Source organism: Gorilla gorilla, chromosome 13, assembly GCF_029281585.2.
Source record: "Gorilla gorilla gorilla isolate KB3781 chromosome 13, NHGRI_mGorGor1-v2.1_pri, whole genome shotgun sequence".
NCBI classification, from domain to species: domain Eukaryota; kingdom Metazoa; phylum Chordata; class Mammalia; order Primates; family Hominidae; genus Gorilla; species Gorilla gorilla.
In genome coordinates this window covers 48,577,738-48,601,228 of record NC_073237.2, presented here as the reverse complement: position 1 = coordinate 48,601,228, position 23,491 = coordinate 48,577,738, and the positions used below count along the sequence as shown (strand labels likewise).

Below are 23,491 nucleotides of genomic sequence, written 5' to 3'. Positions count from 1 at the left end.
GAAAATTAGTAGGTTTAGCATGGTTTTAAAAATTTATTCTTTGCCATCTTTTTAAAGTTGGTTTGAATCAGTGACTATTTCTGCGGTGGAACGTTTATGAAGATCTGTTAATAGTGGAGATTTCAAACAAAATACAATGTCTCATAAGTAGTCATAGTTTGTTTAATTTTTTGATTTATATTTGTTTGACAGTAACTCGACTATTTGAAAAGTGAATGACTGAATTTTAAAACTTTCAGCATTTAAAAATACCTGGTTTGACTGATGATGGCTTGCAATTCACCAGCATTTAGAGGGAATTAATTGGTTTAACATGTATGCAGCTTAAGTTTTTTATACTATTCTGTTTTTTATACTACCCATTGTGAATGCACTAAAAGAATACTGTTAGAAGAGTTTTACACATGAAATTATAACATTTTTGTTTATTCTTTACTAGATATTTGAAGCACAGTGTGGATGTTAATGTGTGGCTAAACTGAGCAAGAAGAAAACATTATGTGTATGCACTCAATTATTTAGCTCACCATCCAACAAATTTAATAAAAAACTGTTTGATAAGCTTACTCTAGAAATTTTTTAGGCAAAGGAGTAAGAAGATTTTTAGTGCTAAGCGATCCTCTGATCCCTGTACTGTTTTGTATCCTAAAATTTTAAGTGAGGTCTAGAAAATACTTCTCTCAATTGTGAGCTTCTGATTCTAAGCCTTCAGTATAAAGTTGCACAATTGCATCTTGAAATTTTTGTGTTAAGTAAATATTTCAGATTAAAGTATATAGCAAATATAAATCAACAGATCTTGTACTTCTGTGACTAAGAAAATATTTACAGAACACAAATAATTCTGAATGCAAGTATTATTTATAACTTTATTAGTTAAAACATGTTGATCCTATTTGTGTTGCTATCCTTGACATGAGAGTTATTTACTGGGAAGCAAGTAGATTTTATTTTGGAGTCCAATTTGTTTGTTTGCTGAAATGTCTATAGCCACCTAACTATATATTTATAAAGACAGTAGTGGTACTCTTTCATCTTGGGTTTACCATTTTCTTATAGATATCCTGGTCTATCATTTTCTCAATCACATGCATAGTTTGGGCATATGATAGTTCTTAACTCTAGTTCTATTTGGAATAAAATTGACTCTAAATTTCATGTGCTTTCTCCCCTGAAATCTTTATTTTTTCATCATTAGAAGAAAGTACAACTTGAGATTTTTATAATCAGATTATTTTTAGTAAGAATACAATTTATTTGCCTTGCAGTATTTGAAAAAATAAAATGGAACTGTATTTTGTAACAATTTCCCAAACCTTATCAGTTCTATCATTTCTAATTAGTAAGTATATAAAATTTTTGCAGAAAATTTGTTAAACTTTGATGTGTAATGACCCAAGTCTACTTCTCAGTCAGTCTGTATTCTTCTTTGTTTAATAGCCTATGGCATAAATTGAAGTTAATTATCAGGGCTGACAAGTAACTCTGTTTTCTGTCTGCTTGCAGAGTCTCTCCGAGGCAAAGATGGAGCTGAGAAGAAAAGATCAATCTCTGCGTCAGCTCAATAGACATCTTACCCAGCTGGAGCAGGACAAGCGTCGACTGGAGGAGAACATCCATGATGCAGAGAGTGCCCTCCGCATGGCAGCCAAGTGAGCATTTGGACCTTGGGGAGATCACTTAAAACAGACAAAAGATCAATTCTTACTTTCATGCTCCGGGTTTTAGCCCTGGATAATACAGTGTTAGAAAACAAAAGTACAGCTGTCTTTCTTTGAAATTCTCTGATATATCCTCAAAAAGAAAAACTCTTAACATACTAAATGTATATTTTATTGAGAAACCTCAGAAAAGTATAAGCTTCTATGTAACCTCTAATTATGCTCATTTTGGGCTCTGTTGTAGTGTTACATGTTAGAAACTATGTTTTATTAATGTGAAATGTAAGACTCTAAAAGTTTTGCATAGTATCTTCTGTTATACATTCCTATTCTCTTCTGCTCCACTGTCTCCTAAATTTTGTTCTGCATATATTATTATATACTAATATTGCGAGTAATATTTCCATAAAGAAATGTTAGCATACAATCAGCATGTGTATCATAGCATTTAAAAAATACAATAAAACATATTGACCATGGAAAACTCATTTAATTTTTATAGCTTTATATTCTAATATTTTAAGTAGAAAAATATACAGTTTTCAGAGTAGACCACTATGTAAATGTGATGAAAGTGTTTTTCCTTTTTTATTTTAAACCAGGTAATCAAGTTGACATACGTTATGAAGTTCACATTGAACAGTTCTCTTGGGCATTTTTATTTGTTCCTCATATCAAATTTCATGGAATACTTTAAAGACAGTTCTTTGTACAACAGCATGGCTTAAAGAAAATCTATTTTCAAGGAGTAAAGAAACATCTAATTTTGATAAACTCAGTGTTTTCTAAATTTAGAATTCTGAATTTCTTTACTTGCAAAAATATACGTTAAATATTTTTTGAGACAAACTCTTAAACATAAAATATCGTCAGATATGAATATAGTCTGTAAACTGCAGAATGTATATAAATCACTGAACAAGGAATCCACAATCTTAGGATATTCATAAGCTTTGCCACAGGGTTTGTGACATTGCTCACACATAATGAAAACATGAATTGACACAAGACCAAAATGTTGGCATGTTTGAATAACCACTGATAGTTTTTTGGAAAATTGTAAAGCTATGTAACATTGCACCACCATCTGAGGTGTATGTTTTTGTCATTTTTTAAAATATAAGTTTGACTAAATCAGTTTTTGTTGTTATTGTTCACTCCCAGTTTCATCATGTCAAATGAGAGGCTTAGCCCAGGTAATTTCCAGTGAGTCTTATAGCACTGAGAAAATTCTGAGATGAATGAAAATAGGCTTATAAGACCTCCAGATTCAAATTGTATTTTCAAAACATTGCTGTTAATTCAGTATTTTGACATGTCTATGATCTGTGACCATGGGCACATGTTTTTATAAATCTAAAGAAAGCTAATTTGAAGTCTGGAGACTAATACATTATTTACAGTTTTAAATTTCAATTTACAATTAGATTTTTATCTTCAGTATTTTCATTCAAACTTTTTATTTCATTATGAAGGCTAAATTCAATATACTAGGCTGATAGGAGAAACTAGTAACTTTGCATATTCCTAGACAAGTCACAGAGGAGTTTTCTGTGTAATTATTATAGCATAAAAAGACTGTGTGGAAAGGAAAATACTATTTTGCATAGTATGGTCATTTATTATATATCCCCATCACTAAGATTTTTAAAATCTTTTTCATTAGAAATAAAAGAATAAAGTTTTACCATTTACAGCACATTTTAAATGATCAATAATGTAATTGTGATTTTTTTCTTTGTTTTTCACTTTTTTACCTTTTTATTCTCCCCTACCCTAATTTAGGACAGGCAACAAAATTTAAGATATTAGTTAAATGTGGAAATATATCAGTGAATATGGTTAGTTTTTATAGTTTTAAAAGGAGAACAATGAATTAAAAAATCAAAATTTAAAAAGTTAAAATAAATTAAAAAAATAAAAGGAGAACAGTGATATCAGACCCTTATTTTTTAATACCAGTGACTTATACTAAAATGTGTAACAGTTGTAGTAAGGTTTGAGTTTTACTAACACTTAATCTTTTATTTTTTCTAGAGACAAAGAATGTGTTGCTAATCACATGAGAGCAGTAGAAAATACGCTTCACAAGGTACTGTTATTTTTCTTTAATATTGTTCAATTTGTGTCATGACACCTAGTCATTATTTTTATTAGCCACAAAGTACTTTCATTGATTTTGAAACTTAAAAAAATAAATTAACAAAAAGATGCTTTGTAGATGACTGGAAATTTCCATTACATAGTGCTATATTGCATGCTTTTTTTTCAGAATTCACTTTATATATCTATAAAACTATGAAAATAGTGGTTTCCCCAAACTGGTGTAATTGCACTAGGAATTATTTGCGGTCTTTGCTGAACAAAGCAGAGGTCATTAAGATCCTTATATGTCTCATAATGATAAAATGTTTTACCACAGTGTCTAACCTCTTACCACTCTTAAACCAACGGTCCTATATATATATATGTATAGAGAGAAACATATATTTTATTTAGTAATACTCATATATATAGACTAGGTAGTAATGTTATTCAAATTGAAATTTTCTTTCTTGTAAGAATATATTCTTGAAGTAGAAATTTAATTATTTAATATATTCTATTGTTTTCAAATTTGATTACTCCTGTATGATAAACTGAGTGTTAATTTGTAGTGATGAACAGCATAATAAAAATATTATGATACTAGTAAAAACATAATATATTTATTGACCATGTATTTTGTTAGCACTCCACTCTGCATTGAAAGCTGTGTTCATTATTTCATCATTCAAAAGTAGAGAAACATTGTTTATGTGTTTCTGCTACTGTCTGAAAGGCAAATTATTAGAAATGCAAACATTAAGTACTTTAAAGATACATGGAATTTGTGAATGAATCACATTTAGAATAACCTTGTGAATCAATTTTTTATATAATATCATTTTATAAGTCACTTAAAATACCCTAAAACTAACCTTTTGAAGGGCATATTAAATAAAATTAGCAAACTAATAGTTAATGTATTTTAACATTTTAAAAACAATGGGACCCTGTATTCTTTTATATTTTGACAGTGACCAGCATTATTTCATGTCAACAAAAGTATTTTGAAAAAAAAAATAATCTGAGTGCTATGTCCTAAGCTTCTTTGAAATTATGATTTCTCCCCCTTCCCATTTAAAAAAGTTTAGCTAGTCAGTATAGTTTAAATATAGTCACATTAAAGTCATATGTGCCACAAATCTGAAATTTAGATTTGCAGCGAAAGAGACATCTTTGGTATGTTTTTTTGAACTTGGTGGATAGAAAAGTCAATTACGTCATATACATGGCATACCCTTTTATATAGTTAATGTTGACTTTGAAATCCAGTTGGTTTTTCATCATCCCAGTTGGAGAAAAAAAAAGTTAGATAGCAGCTAACTTGGGGAATGAACTTCAACGTCAGGGAAAAACCATCACCAATATGAAATGTAAGTGTTGTACCTTCTTCTTTTCTTATGAAAATGGCAAAATATATCATTTAAATATAATAAAGACTGACTGCAACAGGATGATTATAATCATACAGTTCTTCAGTTGTAGTTCATCTTTTGATTTTTGTGTCATATGGAAAGAAAGCTGTCTGTAAATCTGGTCTATAGCCATTGTAGATTTGCTTTTGCTTTATGGCTTTTCCTCTCTTCAGATTTAGTAGTTAATTATTTTGATTTATGTCTTTAGAAAATTCTATTAATATAGTGGTTTTAAAGTTATGAATTACTTTTCAAGCTTGTAGTGAAAACTTAGGAAAGATAATTGGGGATAATTCTGTTTTCTGTGAGGTATGAGTGAGAATGAATGAGTGATAAGGAGGTGGCCCAGAGAGTCCTCTGAAAGTCTCAGGAAGATGCAGGCCCACCTGTCTTCGTGCCAGAGTTCAATAGGTTTATTTTTCTGGCCACCTTGGACTTTCCATTGGCATTTTGCTGTCTTTGATGAAACAAAGAGTAGTATGGAAGAAGGGTCCAGGCTCTTTCATGGGATGGTAAAAATGGATATGGATACATCCAAACTCTTTAACAAAGTTTACTGTGCACGGTAAAATAGTATCACTATTTGTATTTCTTACTGTTTTAATAAACACGTGTGTTTTCAAGGTTTGTACCATTCATTCTAGAATAAAACTAAGTCTTACCCGCTGAGTTGAATTTTAATACTAACTTCTGACACAATAATCAAATAGAAGAAAGAACTTGTCTTCCTGCAGACGTTATTTCTTTTCTTGGATGTTAAGGAACTTAACCTGAACATATTTGTTTTTAGGAAAAACAATTACATTTTATTTATACTTGTTAGTTTTTAAGCAACATATTTCATTCAACTTTTCAAATACTACAATTATATTACACAGAATAGTTGATTAGATATTATTTTTAAAATTCCATTTGGGACTGATAACTACTATTTAATAAGGAAGGTCAGTCATTTCAGTTAAAAACATACAGTTTTGTTTCAAAGAAATGTAAATTTTCTATTAATTTCATTTAGATATATATTTTTATTTATGCCAGTTTTTAACGTAGGTCAGAAGTTAATTTTAAAAGACACTCTTTTGGGGGGGCAATTTCAAGTTATTGGAGATAAGAAAAATAAGAATGAGAAGAAACAAAATCATCATAACTTTTCATGAGGTGCATTTTTTAAAACACACCCTTCTCTCTTGAGTTGAAATTTTGGCTGCTTTTTATTTTTTTTGAAAATCCAAAACTGTTGAACTTCTTTTGAAAAAAACTCACCAGTTTAACCATTTTAAAGTGCACAGTTCAGTGGTTTTCCGTATGTGCACCCATCACAACTAATTCCGGAACATTTACATCACTGCGAAAGAAACCCAGTACCCAAGAAGCAATTATTTCTTATATCCCTTTCCCCTACATCCTGGCAAACACTGACCTGCCTTCTGTCTCCATGGATTTTCCTGTTCTGGACATTGAATGTAAATGGAATAATACAATATGTGATTTTAGATGTCTGGCTTCTTTCATTTAGCATAATTTATTCAAGGGTCATTCATCTTGTGGCGTGTATTGATACGTCATACCCTTTTGTGGCTGAATAATATGCCATTGTATAGTTATACCACATTTTGTTTATACATTCATCAGCTGATAGACACTGGGTTGTTTCCACTTCTTGGTTATTATGAATAGTGAATGCTGCTGTGAAATTTTGTGTAAAAATTTTTGTTTGAAGGTCTGTTTTCACTTCTCTTGGGTATGTAGCTAGGAGTGGAACTGCTGGATCAAATAATAATACCATGATAACTTTTTGAGGAACCACAACTCTTTTCCACAGTTGCTGCACCATTTTAAATCTCCACCATTATGGATAAGCATTCTTATTTTTCCACATCCTTGCTCACACTTGTTAGTTTCAATTTTTGTTAATGGCCATCCTAGTGACTACTATGTAGTATGTCACTATGGTTTTGACTTGTATTTTCCTAATGACTAACAATGTTGAACATGTTTTCATGTGATTATTGATTATTTGTTTGTCTTCTTTGGAGAAATGTCTCTTCACATCCTTTGCCCGTTTTTAAATTGGGTTGATTGTCTTTTTGTTGTTGAGTTTTAAGAGTTCTTTGCATATTCTGGATACTAGAATCTTATTATATATATGATTTGAAAACATTTTCTCCCATCCTGTAGGTTGTCTTTTTACCTTCTATTTAAATAGTGTCCTTTGATGAACAGAAGTTTTGCAATTTGATGAAATCTAATTTTTTTCTTGCTGCTGCTTATGTGTTTGGCCTCATATCTAATAATCCATGTCCAAATGCAAAGTCGTGAAGCTTTCCCCTCTGTTTTCTTCTAAGAATTGTATAGTTTTAGCTCTCATATTTAGGTCTTCAGTCCATATAGAATTGATTTTATATATTCTATCATGTAAAGGCCCAACTTCATTTTTTTATATGGCAATCCAATTATTCCAGCACCATTTGTTGAAAAGGATGTTCTTTTCCCATTGAATGATCATGTTGAATCATTCATACTCCTGTTGAAAATCAGTTGACTATAGATGTATTGGTTTATTTCTGGACTCTCAATTCTGTTCCATTGAATTGTATGTCTCTCTTCATATCAGTACCACAAGTTTTGATGACGATGTTTTCTATTAAGTTTTGAAATTGAGAAATGTGAGATTTCTAGATCTCAAGGTTGTTTTGACTATTCAAGTTCTCTCATAAAATTCCATGTGAATTTTGGGATCAGCTTGTCCATTTCTGCAAAAGAAGGCAATGGAATTTTGAAAGCTGCTATGTTGAATTTATAGATCAATTTGGGGAGTATTGTCATCTTACCAAATATGAAGTCTTGCAGTTCATGAACATAGAATGCCTTTCTACTTATTTAGATCTTCTTTAATTTCTCTCAAAAGATGTTTTGTGGTTTTCAGTGTATAAGTTAGGCATCTTCTTGGTTAAGTTTATTCTTAAGTATTTTATAATTTGCAATGCTATTTTAAATGGAACTGTTTTCTTAAGTCTAATTTTTTATTCTTAATTGCTGGTGTGCAGAAAAGTACAACTGATTTTTGTATGTTTATCTTTTTGTATGTTCATCTTTACTCCTGTAACTGCTGAATTTATTAGCTCTAGTAGTTTTTGTGTGCATGTATATCTTTAGGATTTTTTACATGTAAGATTATGTTATCTATGAATATAGTTTTACTTAGTTCTTTCTAATTTGGATGCCTTTAGTTTCTTTTTCTTATCTAATTATCTGGCTAGAACATCCAGTATGGTGTTGAATAGACATGTTGAGAGCAGACATGTTTGTTTTCTTCTTAATCTTAAGGGGAAAGTTTTTGGTCTTACACCATTAAGCATGATATTAGCTGTGGGTTTTTTCATAGATCCTCTTTATCAGTTTGAGAAAATGCTCTTCCTTTCCTAGTTTTTTGAATGTTTTTATGAAAAGGAATTCAGTTTTGTCAAATGCTTTTCTTTTTCTGCATCAGTTGAGATGATCATGTTGTGCCTCCCCTCCTTCATCCTACTGATGTTTTGTACTACCTAACATGATTTATGTATGTTGAACACCATTGTGTTCCTGGGATGAATCTCACTTGGTTATGGTGTATGATCTTTTGAATATGCTGCTGGGTTTGGTTTGCTAGGTTTTTTTTTTTTGAGGGTTATAGCATCTAAATTCATAGGACATATTGGTCTGTAGTTTTCTTGTGATATCTTTGTCAGGCTTTAGGATCAGAGTAATACTGACCTCATAGAATAGGTTAGGAAATGCTCCCTTCTCTTCATTTTTTTTCAAGAATTTGAGAGAGATTAGTGTTAATTCTTTAAACATTTGGCGGAATTCATCAGTGAAACTTTCTGGGCCTGGACTTTTCTTATCTGGAAGTTTTTTGATACTGATTCATTCTTTTCTCGTTATAGATTTCAGATTTTCTGTTTCTTTTTCAGTCAGTGTTTGTAGTTTGTGTGTTTCTAGGAATTCATCTATTTTATCTAAGTTATGTGACTTGTTGATATCCCATTGCTCATTTTCTTATAATTGTTTTTATTTCTGTAAGGTTAGTAGTAATGTCCCCATTTTTATTTCTGATTTTAGTAATTTAGTAACTTTTCTCTTGGTCAGTCTAGGTAAGGCATGCCAATATTATTTGTCTTTTTAAGGGTCCAACTTTTGGTTTCCTTGATTTGCTCCATTGTTTTTCTGTTCTCTATTTTGTATTATCTCTGCTCTAAAACATTATTATTTGTCCCTTCTGTTTGCTTTGGGTTTAGTTTGCGCTCTCTGTCTCTCTCTTAACTGCTTCAAGCTGGAAGGTTAGGTTGTTGATTTGAGATCTTTCTTCTTTTTTAATGTAGACATTTACAGCTATAGATTTCTGTCTGATGCAGCTTATACTGCATCCCAGAAGTTTTGGTTTATTATTTTTTTATGTTCATCTGTTTCAAAGTATTTTCTAATTTCTATGATTTCTTCATTGACTTATTATTTAAGAGTGAGCTGATAATTTCTGAATATTTGGAAATTTTACACACTTTATTTTTGCTATGGAGTTATACTTTAATTTTATATGGATTAAATACTTCATTTGATTTCTATTCTTTTTAATTGTTAAAGTTTGTTGTATGCTCCAGAATATGGTCTGTCTTGCTGAAAGTTAAATGTGCATTTTAAAAGAATATGTATTCTTTTGTTAGGTAGAGTGTTCTATATATGTCTGTTATGTCTAGTGGGTTTATGGTGTTCAAGTCTTCTAAATCCTTGATTGTCTTTTGTCTAGGTGTCCTATTCATTAGTGAAAGTATGATGTCAAAGCCTCCAAATGTTATTGTTGAACTCTTTTTCCTCTTCAACTTGGTCAGTTTTGCTTCATATATTTTGAGATTATGTGGAAATTGTTATATCTTCTTGATGGATTGACTCTTTTATCATTATATGGTGTCTTTGTTTCTTGCAATAATTTTGACTTTAAAGTCTTTCGTCTGATATTAGTGTAGGCGCTCCAACTCTCTTGGTTACTGTTTGCGTGGGCTATCTTTTTCTGTCTTTTCACTTTTAACCTGTTTGTGTCTTTGTATCTAAGATGAATCTGTTATAGGCAGTGTAAAATGAATCACGTTTTGAAAAACATTCATTTTGCTAACTTCTGACTTTCAATTGGATATTTAAATCAATTTACATTTAACATAATTGTGATAAGGAAGGACTCCTGCCATTTTTTTCTACATGTGTTATATCTGTTTTGTTCCTCAGTTCTTCTACGATTCCTTCTTGTCTGCATTAGATAGATCTTTGGTAGTATACCATTTTTTATTCCCTTCTCTTTTGTTTTACTATACATTTTTAGTTGTTTTCTTAGTGTTACCCTTGGTGATTACAATTAACATCTTAATTCAAAACAATCTTGTTTGAATTAATGCCAATGTAGTGCCAATTATGTTTAAAAAATTTTGCTCTTAAATAGCTTCATCCTTTCTCTTCATGTTGTTACAAATTACATTCTTATATATTGTGTGCCTGTCAACATAGTTTAAATGATTGTTTTATATAGTTGTCTTTTAAATCTATAGAAGAAAAAGAGGAGTTACAAACCAAACATACATTAATACTGACTTTTATATTTCCCTACGTAGTTACCTTTGCTGGTGTTCCTTATTTTTTCATGTGAATTTGAGTTACTGTCTAGTATCCTTTCATTTCAGGACTCCCTTTAGCATTTCTTGTTGGGCAGATCTAGTGGTGAACTCCCTTAGCTTCTGTTTATCTTGGAATGTCTTAATTTCTCCTTCGTTAGAAAAAATTTTAATTTTATTGTGGTAAGAACACTTAATCTAAGATCTAGCCTCTTAATGGATTTTTCGTATGCAATACAATATTGTTAACCACAGGTACAATGTTATAAAGCAGACTTTCAGAACTTATCCATCTTGCATAACTGAAGCTTTATACCTATTTATTAACAACTCCCCACTTCTCCCTCCCCAACCCCAGCCCCTGGTAACCACCATTCTACTCTCTGTTTCCATGAGTTTGACTATTTTAGATACATCATATAAGTGGAATTATGTAGTATTTGTTCTGTGAATGGTTTATTTCACTTAGTATAATGTCCTCAAGGTTCATCCATTTTGTTGTATATCATAAGATTTCCTTCTTTTAAAAGGCTGATTATTTCCTTCCTTTGAAAACCTGAGTAATATTTTATTGTATGTTTATACCATATTTTATGTATCCATTTATCTCTCAATAGACATTTAGGTTGTTTCTAGATCTTGGCTATTATAAATAGTACTGAAGTGAACTTGGGAGTGTATATATTTCTTAGAGATTCTTATTGCCATTCTTTTAGATAAATACCCAGAAGTGGTTGCTGAATCATATGTGGTAGTTCTAATTTTAACTTTTTGTGAAATCTCCATACTTTTTTTCCAGAGCATCTGCACCACTTTACATTCCTTTGCTGTTGTGTGCATGGGTTCCAGTTTCTCCACATCTTTGCCAACCCTTGTCTTTTAAAAAAATTTTTTGTAATAGTCATCCTAATAGGTATGAGGTGATACCTCATTGTGGTTTTGATTTTTATTTCCTTGATGATAGTGACATTGAGGATGTTTTCATATACCTGTTTGACCATTTGTATGTCTTCTTTGGATAAATGTCTATTCAAGTTCTTAGCCCATTTTAAAATGAGGTTATTAGTTTCTTTTTGCTATTAAGTTGTATAGAGTTTAGAAATTAACCTCTTATATTTTAGAAATTAAAACCCTTATGTGGTTTGCAAGTATTTTCTCTTATCCCACAGGTTGCCTTTTCATTATGTTGATTATTATTATTATTATTATTTGCTAGGCAGAAGCTTTTTCATTTGATGTAGTTTCACTTGTCTGTTTTCATTTTTGTTTCTTGTGCTTTTAGTGTCATATCCATGAAATCATTGCAAAGACTAATGTCATGAAGTTTCTCCTCTATGTCTTGTTCTAGGAAATTTATAGTTGTAAGTCTTATGTTTAAGTCTTTAATCCATTTTAAATAGATTTTTTTTTAATGTGGTGTAAGTTAGGCTCCATTTTTTTTTTTTTAGACAAAGTTCTGCTCTGTCGCTAAGGCTGGAGTACAGTGGTGTGATCTCGGCTCACTGCAACCTCTGCCTCCTGGGTTCAAGTGATTCTCGTTCCTCAACCTCCTAAGTAGCTGGAACTACTGTAATACACCACCATGACTGGCTAATTTTTATATTTTTAATAGAGGTGGAGTTTCACCATGTTGGCCAGGCTGGTCTTGAACTCCTGTCCTCAAGTTATCCACCCACCTCGGCCTCACAAAGTGCTGGAATTACAGGCATGAGCCACCGTGCCTGGCCCAGTTTCATTCTTTAGCAAGTGATATCCAGTTTTCCCAACACTCTTTGTTGAAGGAAACTATCCTTTCCCCATTGTGTCTTCTTTGCACTCTTGTCAAGGATCAATTGACCATATATGTGTGGATTTATTTCTGGGCTTTCTGTTTTGTTCCATAGAACTCTATGTCTGTTTCTGTGCCAATACCATACTGTTTTAATTACTATAGTTTTGATATATATATGTATATATATGCATATGTGTGTATATATGTATATGTGTATATATATGTATATATGTATGCATATGTATATATATTTTTTGTTTTTATTTTTGAGAGGGAGTCTTACTCTTTTGCCCAGGCTGGAGTGCAGTGGCATGATCTTGGCTCACTGTAGCCTTCCCCTCCTGGGTTCAATCAATTCTCCCGCCTCAGCCTCCTGAGTAGCTGGGACTATAGGCACACACCACCATGGCTGGCTAATTTTTTTGTATTTTTAGTAGAGATAGGGTTTCACCATGTTGGCCAGGCTGGTCTCAAACTCCTGAGCACAGGTGATCCACGTCCTTGGCCTCCCAAAGTGCTGGGATTACAGGCGTGAGCCACTGCATCCAGCCATCTTTGTAATGTATTTTGAAATCAGAAAGTGTGAGGCCTCCAGCTTGGCCCTGATTTTTCAAGCTCTTTTTGGCTATTTGAGGCAGTTTCTGGTTGCATATGAAGTTTAGAATTGCTTTTTGTATTTCTGCAAAAATGCCACTGGGGATTCTGATAGGGATTACATTGAATCTGTAAATCACTTTGGGTAGTATGAACATTTTAACAATAATAAGTCTTCCAATTCATGAACACAGAATGTTTTTTCATTTGTTGTATTTTTAATTTCTTTTGCCAATGTTTTATACTTTTTAGTGTACAAGTCTTTCACCTCTGTAGTTAATTTGTAAGTATTTTATTCTTTTTGATGTGGTTATAAGTGTGATTTTTTTTAGTGTTTACCTTGGTGTTTACAATTAACATCTTAATTCATAACAATCTAATTTGAATTAATACTGAACTAGGATGTTCCATACGTAAGGAATACTCATATATTCTAAAGGGGTTTCTGTGTAGAAGATCACGTCATCTGTAATCAGGGACAGTTTTACTTCTTCCTTTTCTGTTTGGATGCCTATTACTTATTTTTCTTGCCAAATCACGCTTGCTAGGACATTCAATGATATGTTGAATACAAGTGGTAAAAGCAGACATCCTTACCTTGTTCATGATTTTAGAGGGAAAGCTTTAAGTTTTTCATCATTGAGTATGATATTAGCTGTGAACTCTACATATATGGCCTTTGGTGTGTTCAGGTAATTTTCTTCTATTCCTAGTTTGTTGAGAATTTTTATCATGGAAGGCTATTGAATTTTTATCAATTTTATCAAATGCTTTTTATGCATCTATTGATTGTGTGAATTTTGTCCTTCATTCTGTTAATGTTATGTATCATAATTGATTTTTGTATGTTGAACCATTCTTACATCCCAGGGATAAATCCCACTTTGTAATGGCGCCTAATCCTTTAATTGTGCTTTTGAATTCAGTTGCTAATATTTTGTTGAGGATTTTTAGATCTATATTCATCAGGGATATTGGCCTGTAGCTTTTTTTTCTTGTGATGTCTTTGTCTGGCTTTGGTATCGGGAAGATGCTGGTCTCATAAAATATATTTCGAAGTTTTCCCTCCTTTTCAAATTTTTTGGAGGAGTTTGAAAATCATTAACATTAATTATTTAATTGTTTTATAGAATTCATCAGTAAAGCCACCTGGTCCTGGGCTTTTCTTTGTCAGAAGATTTTTGATTACTGAGTCAATCTCCTTACTATTGTTCAAGATTTTCTCTCCCTCCCTTCCTCTCTTTCTTCCTTTCCCCCTCTGCCCCCACCCCCCCAAATCTTCCTTTTTTGTTTTGTTTTGTTTTGTTTTGTTTTTTTGAGACAGTGTCTTGCTCTGTTGCCTAGCCTAGAGTGGTGCAGTGGCATACTCATAGCTCACTGCAGCCTCAAACCCCTGGGCTCAAGAGATCCTCCTACCTCAGTCTCCTAAGTAGCTGTGACTACAGGCATATGCCACCAAATCCTGCTAATTTTTAAATTATTATTATTTTTTGAAGAGATAGCATCTCACTATGTTGCCTAGGCTGTCTTGAACTCCTGGCCTCAAGCACTCCTCCCACCTTGGCCATGGAAGTGCTGGGATTATAGGTATAAGCCACCACACCCAGCCTCTGTTCAAGACTTTCTATTTTTTTTTTTAAATCATTCTGTCTTGTTAGGTTGCATGTTTCTTAGAATTTATCCGTTTCTTCTAGATTATCTACTATATTGCATATAATTGTTCATAGTAGTCTCTCATGATTCTTTTTATTTCTGTGGTATCAGTTATAATTTCTCCTTTTTGTGTGTTTTTTTTTTTTAGTTTTATCTTTTTTGCTTAGTCTTACTAAAGGTTTGTAAATTTCGTCTTTTCAAAATATAAACTCTTAGTTTTACTGATTTTCTCTATTGTGTTTTTCTGTTCTTTATTCTTTTCCTGTTCTAATCTTTATTATTTCCTTCCTTCTGCTAATTTTGGGTTTAGTTTGTTCTTCTTCTCGTTCCTTGAGGTGCCAAATTAAATCGTTTATGTGACATCTTTCTTTTTTTTAATGTAGGTGTTTACTGCTGTATGTTTCCCCTTACTACTGCTTTCACTGAGTCTCTTAAGTTTTGATATGTTGTATTTCATTTTCATTTTAATTTGTCTCAAGATATTTTCTAACTTTCCTAATGATTTCTTTCTTATGCCGCTGGTTGTTCAAAAATTTATTTCTATATATTGTGAATTTTCCAGTTTTTCTTCTATACTTTGTTTCTGGTTTCATTTCATTATAGTCAGAAAAGAAACTTGGTACGATTTTAATATTCTTAAATCTATTAAGACTTGTTTTGACACCTAACATATGATATATCCTGGAAAATGATGTGTGTACACTTGAGAAGAATGCGTGTTCTGCTGCTGTATACTGGAACGGTCTACGTATGTTCATTAGGTTCATTTGGTCTGTAGTGTTGTTTGTGTTTGCTATTTCTTTTTCTGACTGGTTGTTCTCCCCGTTATTGGAAGTGGGGTAATGAAGTCTCCTACTATTATTGTGTTGCTGTCTATATTCCCTTCAGTTCTGCCAATGTTTGTTTTATATATTTAGGTGCTCTGTTGTTAGGGGTGTGTGTGTGTGTGTGTGTGTATGCGATAATTGTTAAAATTGTTATATGTTCCTGGAGACTGCACTCTTATATCTTTAGATAATGTTATTCTTTGTCTCTCCTGACAGTTTTTGGCTTCTAATCTATTTTGTATGATATAAATATATCCACTCCTACTCTTTTTTGGTTACCAAATGGTAACTAGTGGAATATCTATTTCCAACACTTTACTTTCAGTCTATGCACATCCTTAAATCTAAAATGAGTTTGTCATAGACAGTGTATAGTTGGATCTTTTTTTTTTAAATCCATTCAGCCACTCTGTGTCTCTTTATTGGAAGTTATATCTATTTATTTATCGGAAGTTAAACCTATTTACATTTGAAGTAATTACTGATAGGAAATTATTTATCATTGCCATTTTGTTCATCATTTTCTGTTTGTCTTATATAGTTCATTTGTTTTTGGAGTTCCAGAGCTTTTTGGAGTTCCTTAGTGCACAGTTCTTAGTTCATTTTTCTCCCTTGCTCTCATCCTTTGTGTTTCATTGATTTTTTTTGTATTGATAAGCTTTTATTAATTTCTTTTTTACTTTTGTGTAACTTATATGGGTATTTTGTTTCCAGTTACCCTGGGGCTTATATAAAATATGGTTATGACAGTTTAAGTTGATAACAACTTAACTTTAATCACATGCAAAAACTCTACAGTTTTACTCCTCCTCCCTTCACGTTTTGTTATTGATGTCACAATTTACTATATGGTGTATTCATTCACATATTTTTTACTTATAGTTGTTTTTAATACTTTTGTGTTTTAACTTTTACATTAGAAATAAAAGTAATTTACCCACCACCATTAGAGTAATAAAGCATTCTGTATATCTGTATATTTGCCTTTGTGTTCTATACTTTCTTATGGTATCATGTTGCTGTACAGCATTCTATTATTTCTACTTGAAGAACTGCCTTTAGCGCTCCTTGTAAGGCAAGTCTGTTAGTGATGAACTTCCTCAGCTTTTGTCAGGGAAGTTTTTATGTTTCCTTCATTTTTAAAGGGCAGTTTTGCCAGGTATAGTGTTCTTAGATAGCATTCTTTTTCCCTTTCATCTCTTTGAATACGTCATGTTACTCCCTTCTGGCTTGCAAAGTTTGAGCTGAAAAAGTCAATTGATAGTTTAATAGGGATTCCCTTGTTTGTAATGAGTCATTTTCTTCTTGCTTCTTTCAAAATTCTCTTTTTTTGAATTAAAAAAAAAATAAAAAAGACTTAAAAAGTCTCTTTTTTTGAATAAAGACTTAAACTGTCTTTATTCTTTATTACTATTATTATTTTCTTCCTCCGACTGGATGATTTCACATGGCCTATCTTCAAGTTCACCAGTTTTTTTTTTCTGCTGGTTTTAGTCTGCTGTTGAACCTCTCTTGAATTTTTAGTTGAGTTATTATATTCTTCTGCCCTAATATTTGTTCCTCTTAAGTTTTCTTATTACTGAAATTCTCACTTTGTTCATGTATTATTTTTCTGAGCTTATCGATCATTTTTATGACAGTATTTTGAATTCTCTTTCAGATAATTAATATATCTCCATTTCATTAGTATTGGTTTCCAGAGTTTTATCTTGTTCCTTTTTTGGATTATGTTTCTCTGTTTTTTCATTTTCCTTGACTCTTTGTGTTGGTATCTATGCATTAAGGAAAAAAAAAAAAAAAGAACCTACCATCTCTCTCACACTTCAAGGATTGGCTTTGTACCAGAGAAGACCTTCACCAATAAACTCGGCCAGAGCTTCTATGGGGCTCTCAAACTTCTGTGTTAGTCCAAACTGTCCTCTTCTTAAAGGCTCCAGGGTTCTAGAGTATGCTATGCCTCATCAGTACTTTGAGACAGGCAAGACAAAAGATAGAAATATTACTCTCTGGTAATACTTGGAAAAGTTGGAATGTTGTATGTATGGCCCAATTCTTTTCCTCCCAAGGTAGAGGCTGAGAGCTGGGGATTTTTTTTCACTGGTCCTTTCTGTGCCAAGCCAGGGGAGAGCTGTTATGAATATCTGTGCTCTAGTCCAAACCACCACCTTTTTTCTCTGTGGGTCTAGTGTATCTTGGGTCATGTCAGTACTCAAACACAGGTGAGACAAAAGCCAATCCTTTAGGTAGAACTCTGAAGAGTGGGACATTGTACGCACAGTCCAATTCCTTCCCTTCTCATAAAAAGTTGGGAGCTGAGAGTTCCCTCCTGGTAATAACGATGCTGTGCTTTGGAGTGGGGATTACGATTAGAGAGTGTCTTCAGTTTTCCCAGTGGTTTCAATGTGACTGATTTCTTGTTGCCCAGGTTGCAGGAGCCTCTCAGCTACTTTCTGGAATTTCCATAAAGGGAATTGATATGTGCCATTGAATCAGTGTGTCCATGGGGGAAGGAGAGTCCAGGGTTTCCTATTCCACCATCTGGCTGCTATCATTCTCCTTCGTTTTTAAGGACACTTTTGTCACAAATAGAATTCTTGGTTGACACGTTTTTTTTTTTCTAACTACCCCCACCCCACCACCAAATTTTGAATGTGTCAACTTCAAAATTTATATTTTGCTTCTTTTTCTTTTCATTTACATTTTCTATTTTGGAAGACATTGTTCTCATGGTTTCTTTTAGTTCCTTGTACATAGTTTTCTGTAACTTTATATGCACATTTAAAATAATTGATTTAAAGTACTTATGTGGTAAGGTCAATGTTTAGACTTCCTCAAGGACAGTTCCTGTTCATTTCTGTTTTTATTGGAAATGAGCTACACTTTCTTTTTTCCTGGCATACACAATTTTTTGTTGAAAAGTAGATATTTTGAAAATTATAATCTGACAACTCTGGAAATAAGATTCTCCCCATCTCCAGGGTTGTTGCTGCTTGCTCTAGTTGTTGTTTTGTATTTAGTCACTGATTGTGTAAAGTCTGAACTGATTTTGTAAAGGCTGTCTTTCTGAACTCATTTTGTAAAGTTGTATCCTTTGTCATGTATAGCCACTGAAGTCTCTGTTGGCTTAGTAGTCAACCACTGTTTTGACAGAGTTCCTTAAATACTGAGATTCAGATTTTTTTCTTGGTTAAGCTTTTACCTGGTTACTGTAAACTTTCAGTTAGCTTCTCGAGTTCTGAGAAGAGCTAATTCTGACCTTTTTTTGCCAGTTTATTTGCTACTTTTATGGAACGACTAGCTTTTGGAGTTCCTTAGTCTATCATTTTTGCCGACATCAATCTCTAAAAGCATATGCTTTTTTTTTTTAATAGCTCTACCAGTAGGCTTTCAATTTTACTGATAATACAGGAATTATTATTTCTTTTTTTATTATACTTTAAGTTCTAGGGTACATGTGCACAATGTGCAGGTTTGTTACATATGTATACATGTGCCATGTTGGTGTTTTGCACCCATTAACTTGTCATTTACATTAGGTGTATCTCCTAATGCTATCCCTCCCCGCTCCCCCCACCCTACTACAGGCCCCGGTGTGTGATGTTCCCCTTCTTGTGTCCAAGTGTTCTCATTGTTCAGTTCCCACCTATGAGTGAGAACATGCGGTGTTTGGTTTTTTGTCCTTGCGATAGTTTAATTAGAGCCTCTCCAAATGTGCCTAAGTATTTCTATTGTGTGGGGTAAAGGGAAAGTACAACAATTATATTAAAATAATTTCAGGATAGGATAATGCCTAGATGAGTAGGATAATGTCTGGATTGTTTAGGATTAGATATGATAAAAATAAGTATTTATTAGATACTAACCAAGTGCCTAATAGAGAGATATCTCAGTTTATTGCAGCTAAGAGTAAAAGTAGGAAAACTTAGGTAAAATTGAAATATGAAGAAGAAGCTAATAATTTTGTAGTCATGTTTGTTGTTGAATGAGTAGAATGGCTGCATTCTTGAGGCTTTTGAGATAGCATGAGTCCTACAAGTTTGGAAAGATTAACTGAAATGTTCCCTATGTACGGCCATAACATACAGGCTTTAAAAGTACCAAAGAATATTCACTGAGAAGTGTTAGATGCTTTTTTCGTAAATCATCTAAAAGATAAAACAGGAAATGACAATCCAGAAATTGTAAAAACTCCATAAGACCTTGCGTCTATAAATCCTTTAAATTTATCGGACTGAAATGACACTGGAACAATATTTAGGAAGTCACAGGAGTTTTTGCTGACATCTTTTTGGATTTGCTTCTTCAGAAAAGTTATTTAAAACCTAGAACCCATCATGAAACACAACATTTATAATAATTAAATTCTACGTATACATTTTTAGTACATATAATGTTCCAGAAACTGTAGTAGCCTCTGGGGAAACAAATATACATACATACATACATATATATATACACACACATATATATGTATGTATATTTGTCATATTTGTGTGTGTGTGTGTGTGTATGTATGTATATAAAGTTGACCCTTGAACACATGGGTTTGAATTGTGTGGGTCCACTTATACGTGGATCTTCTTCCAACTCTGCCATCCATGAGACAGCAAGACCAACCCCTCCTCTTCCTTCTCCTCCTCAGACTATTCAACATGAAGATTATGAGGATGAAGACTTTTATGATGATCCACTTCCACTTAATGAATAGTAAATATATTTTCTCTTCCTTACGATTTTCTTAATAACATTTTCTTTTTTCTAGCTTTATTATAAGAATATAGTATATAATACACATAACTCAAAATATGTGTTAATCAACTGTTTATGTTATCAGTAAGGCTTCCAATAGTAGACTGTAGTTAAGTTTTGGGGGAGTCAGAAGTTACACATGGGTTTTCAACTCTGTGGGGGTTGGCATCCCTAACCCACATGTTGTTCAAAGTTCAACTCTGCGTGCGTGTGTGTGTGTGTGTGTATCACAGTTCTATATAGATAGTTATTCTCATATGTGGCATACTTAGAAAACTCAGGGATTGCCTGGAGTTTCTTAGAAGAAAACTAATGCCTGGGTGGGGCCTCAAAATATGAGGAAGATGGGAAAAGTATGCTAGCAAAGAAAGTGGCATGAGCAACAAGTTCATGGAAGCATGAACGACTAAATATTCTAAGTTCAATATTAAATGCAAAAAGAGTAAAAGAGATAAAGCTCAATGAGGCAGGTAGTAGCTAGGTCATGGAAGGACTTTTTTGCCATGCTAAGAGCCTTGGATTATATAATGGAAGGAGTGGGGAGCAAACCAGGGTTTAAGCTAGGGGTTGATGTGGTTGGATTTTCTTATAAAATTTGAGCTCTAGAGAGCACATTTTGCAAACTGGATATAGTGAGTAATAAAAGTGGTTTTAAGAGCCACAAGTCTGAATAGACAGCTCTATTAGGAAGCTGTAGCATTAGGCTAGATGGGGGCTGAGAAGGGTTGAACCAGAAGAGTGATGGTAGGTGGTGTCAGAAGGAAGGATGTGAAACTTATTCAGCAAAGTGGCATATGATAATGAGAAAGAGGCAGGGGAGGATGATTCCCCTGATGGGGCAAAGGATGCTGGGAATACAGAAAGCAGCGTTTTTGCTTAAATTATTTTCATTAAGTAGGGAGAAGGGAGACAATGATGAGTTTTGTTTTGGAAATACTGAATGTAAGGTAATGTGGAATGATCAGCAGGATGTGTGAGTCTGAACCTCAAGGGAAAGTCAGGGCTAAAGATAAAGGTTTGAGATTGATTAACATAATACTCTGGCAAAGAAAGAAGGCAGTATAGCAATTGACAGGAGAAACAAGACATTATAGATAAATGGGAAGCTAGAAAATGCATTTCAAGAGATTAATTATGCTACTAGAGTTTGAAGTCCTTGAGGGATGGAATTCTGTCTCCTTAATTTTTATATTCTCGGCATCTATCACTGTGCCTGGTACCCAGTAGGCACTTAATGAATGTTTGTGGAATGAGTCAAATTTTACCAGCATATGGTCTCTAAATATAACATAAGCCATCTCTAGATTCTAATGGAAGTTTTGCTGATATGGTCACCTGCTTTGTTTATTTTATTACTAAAAATAAGATCTGTATTTCACTTTGCCTAATCAAGACCTAGAGGAGAAAGCCTAAATTCAATTGTCAGAATATCTCTTGGAAAGAGGTGTGCTAACAATGAATTTGCAGGTAATATAATGACTAGTTTGATTCCTATGAGATAGAAAGATGATTACTTCTATTCTTAGAGTGGATTGTGGAATGGAATAGTGTCAAACAGGATATGATAGATGAAGACACTGTATAACCAAATCTTTAAATATAGTTTTATAATTTTACATTAACAGTGATTAACCAGAGTAAATAATAATATATAGTTATTTTTGATTTTTAGTTTTCAGTGCATTTATAAGGAGTACAAAGAATAATTTTTAATTTATGAAACTGACAGTATTTTCAAAGTTGAAACATGATCCTCTGCCTCTAAAAAACCCAATTTTTAGTGGCTTGTCAATGACTCTCTAAATGTTACTTATGGTCTTTGAACTCTATTCTCAGTTTCTTGATCTTGGTTCCTGAAGATCAGCTGTGCAGGACACACAGGTGTTAACACAGCTGGCTTGCTGATGACAACTCTGTCCATATAGCTGTCTTGTGTGTCATTATTCATATTGTTCAGTGTCATTCTGACCTAGCCAAGCTAAAAATGATACTCCAGCTCAAGAGGGATTTTAAAACCTTGACAAACTAAAGATAAGACACTACAGAATATCATGTACATGTGCTTAGCAGTTTTTAGCTTAAACACATCTAAATAACTAATTTCAGCATGTATCTGTCTTTATCCTTTAAAATAATTTATCTTCAGAATGAAAATATATCTGTGTGGATGAGTGTTATCAATTCTATTCTCAAGTATGGTTTTTTTGTTTGTTTGTTTAAATAGCTCAAGGTCAAAGCACTCTGTGAGGTGCATTCTATAGTATATAGCCTATGCTACAGATTTATCATATTATCTAGTGACTTTATAAGATGTCCATGATTAAATCACCCTATTTTCCAGCTTGATAATTTGATTTGAATAGTCAGTTTTTTAGATCTTTAATTGGGATGTAGCCAGATTGATAATTTGATTCAAGAGATCAGTTTTTTTATTTCTGTAATTGGGATGTAACTATAATGTGTGGTGTGGTTGTGGTGGTGGATTTTGCCCTCTTTTCTGGTGACAGCAGCTGGCAGTCATGGGAGAGTTCTGGCTTTGCTCCAGAGTTGTAGATTAAGTTAAATAACCTGCCAGCAAAAGAGGGCTAGTTGCTTACCTTCCACTTTTCAAATTATGAGTTTCTATGCTTGCTGCAGTGCCAATGGAATGCCTGCTTCTGCTGAGAGAGTGTCAAGGTCTCTTTCCAGTAGGTGTGGAGCGCAGCTGGAACTGTTGCTTATATCCTGGGACATTGTGGTTTGGGGATCCTCCATTATGACATTGTGATCATTCTATAAGGATGATTGCTACACAGGTAACTTGTTTCTTAGTGTAATAATTGTGTTCATGTGTGTACACGTGTGTGTGTGTGTGTGTGTGTGAGAGAGAGAGAGAGAGAGAGAGAGAGAGGATATGAATGAATGAGAATGCCCACAGGTGCAAGGAAACTATTGAGGAAAATAAAGATGTTTAATATTCATTGATTATCACAAAACCACTTTTATGAAACAAACATTGTTGCTAAGATTGCCAGACAATAGATATAAAGAAAAAAAATAGGGAAATGGAAGTACCAAAATCTTAAGTAATTTCTTCAACTGTTAATTGTTCATATATAGA

General features: G+C 32.9%; 1 protein-coding gene and 1 long non-coding RNA gene across 5 annotated transcripts in view; one reads left to right on the top strand and one right to left on the bottom strand.

The window, feature by feature from the left end:
* CCDC171 (coiled-coil domain containing 171) overlaps positions 1 to 23,491 on the top strand; it is a 422,806-nt gene that overhangs the window by 297,821 nt on the left and 101,494 nt on the right. For all 4 annotated transcript variants that reach the window (XM_031014903.3, XM_031014902.3, XM_055350793.2 and 1 more), the window contains exons 22-23: positions 1,507 to 1,652; positions 3,699 to 3,753. In XM_031014903.3, the coding sequence (XP_030870763.3) occupies positions 1,507 to 1,652; positions 3,699 to 3,753 (201 nt within the window). The remainder of the gene's footprint in view (positions 1 to 1,506; positions 1,653 to 3,698; positions 3,754 to 23,491) is intronic.
* On the bottom strand, positions 1,504 to 23,101 carry LOC134756864 (uncharacterized). Its single transcript, XR_010130195.1, has 2 exons — positions 22,989 to 23,101; positions 1,504 to 1,679 (listed from the first exon to the last, which is right to left on the bottom strand). It is a non-coding gene; the product is annotated as an uncharacterized lncRNA (long non-coding RNA).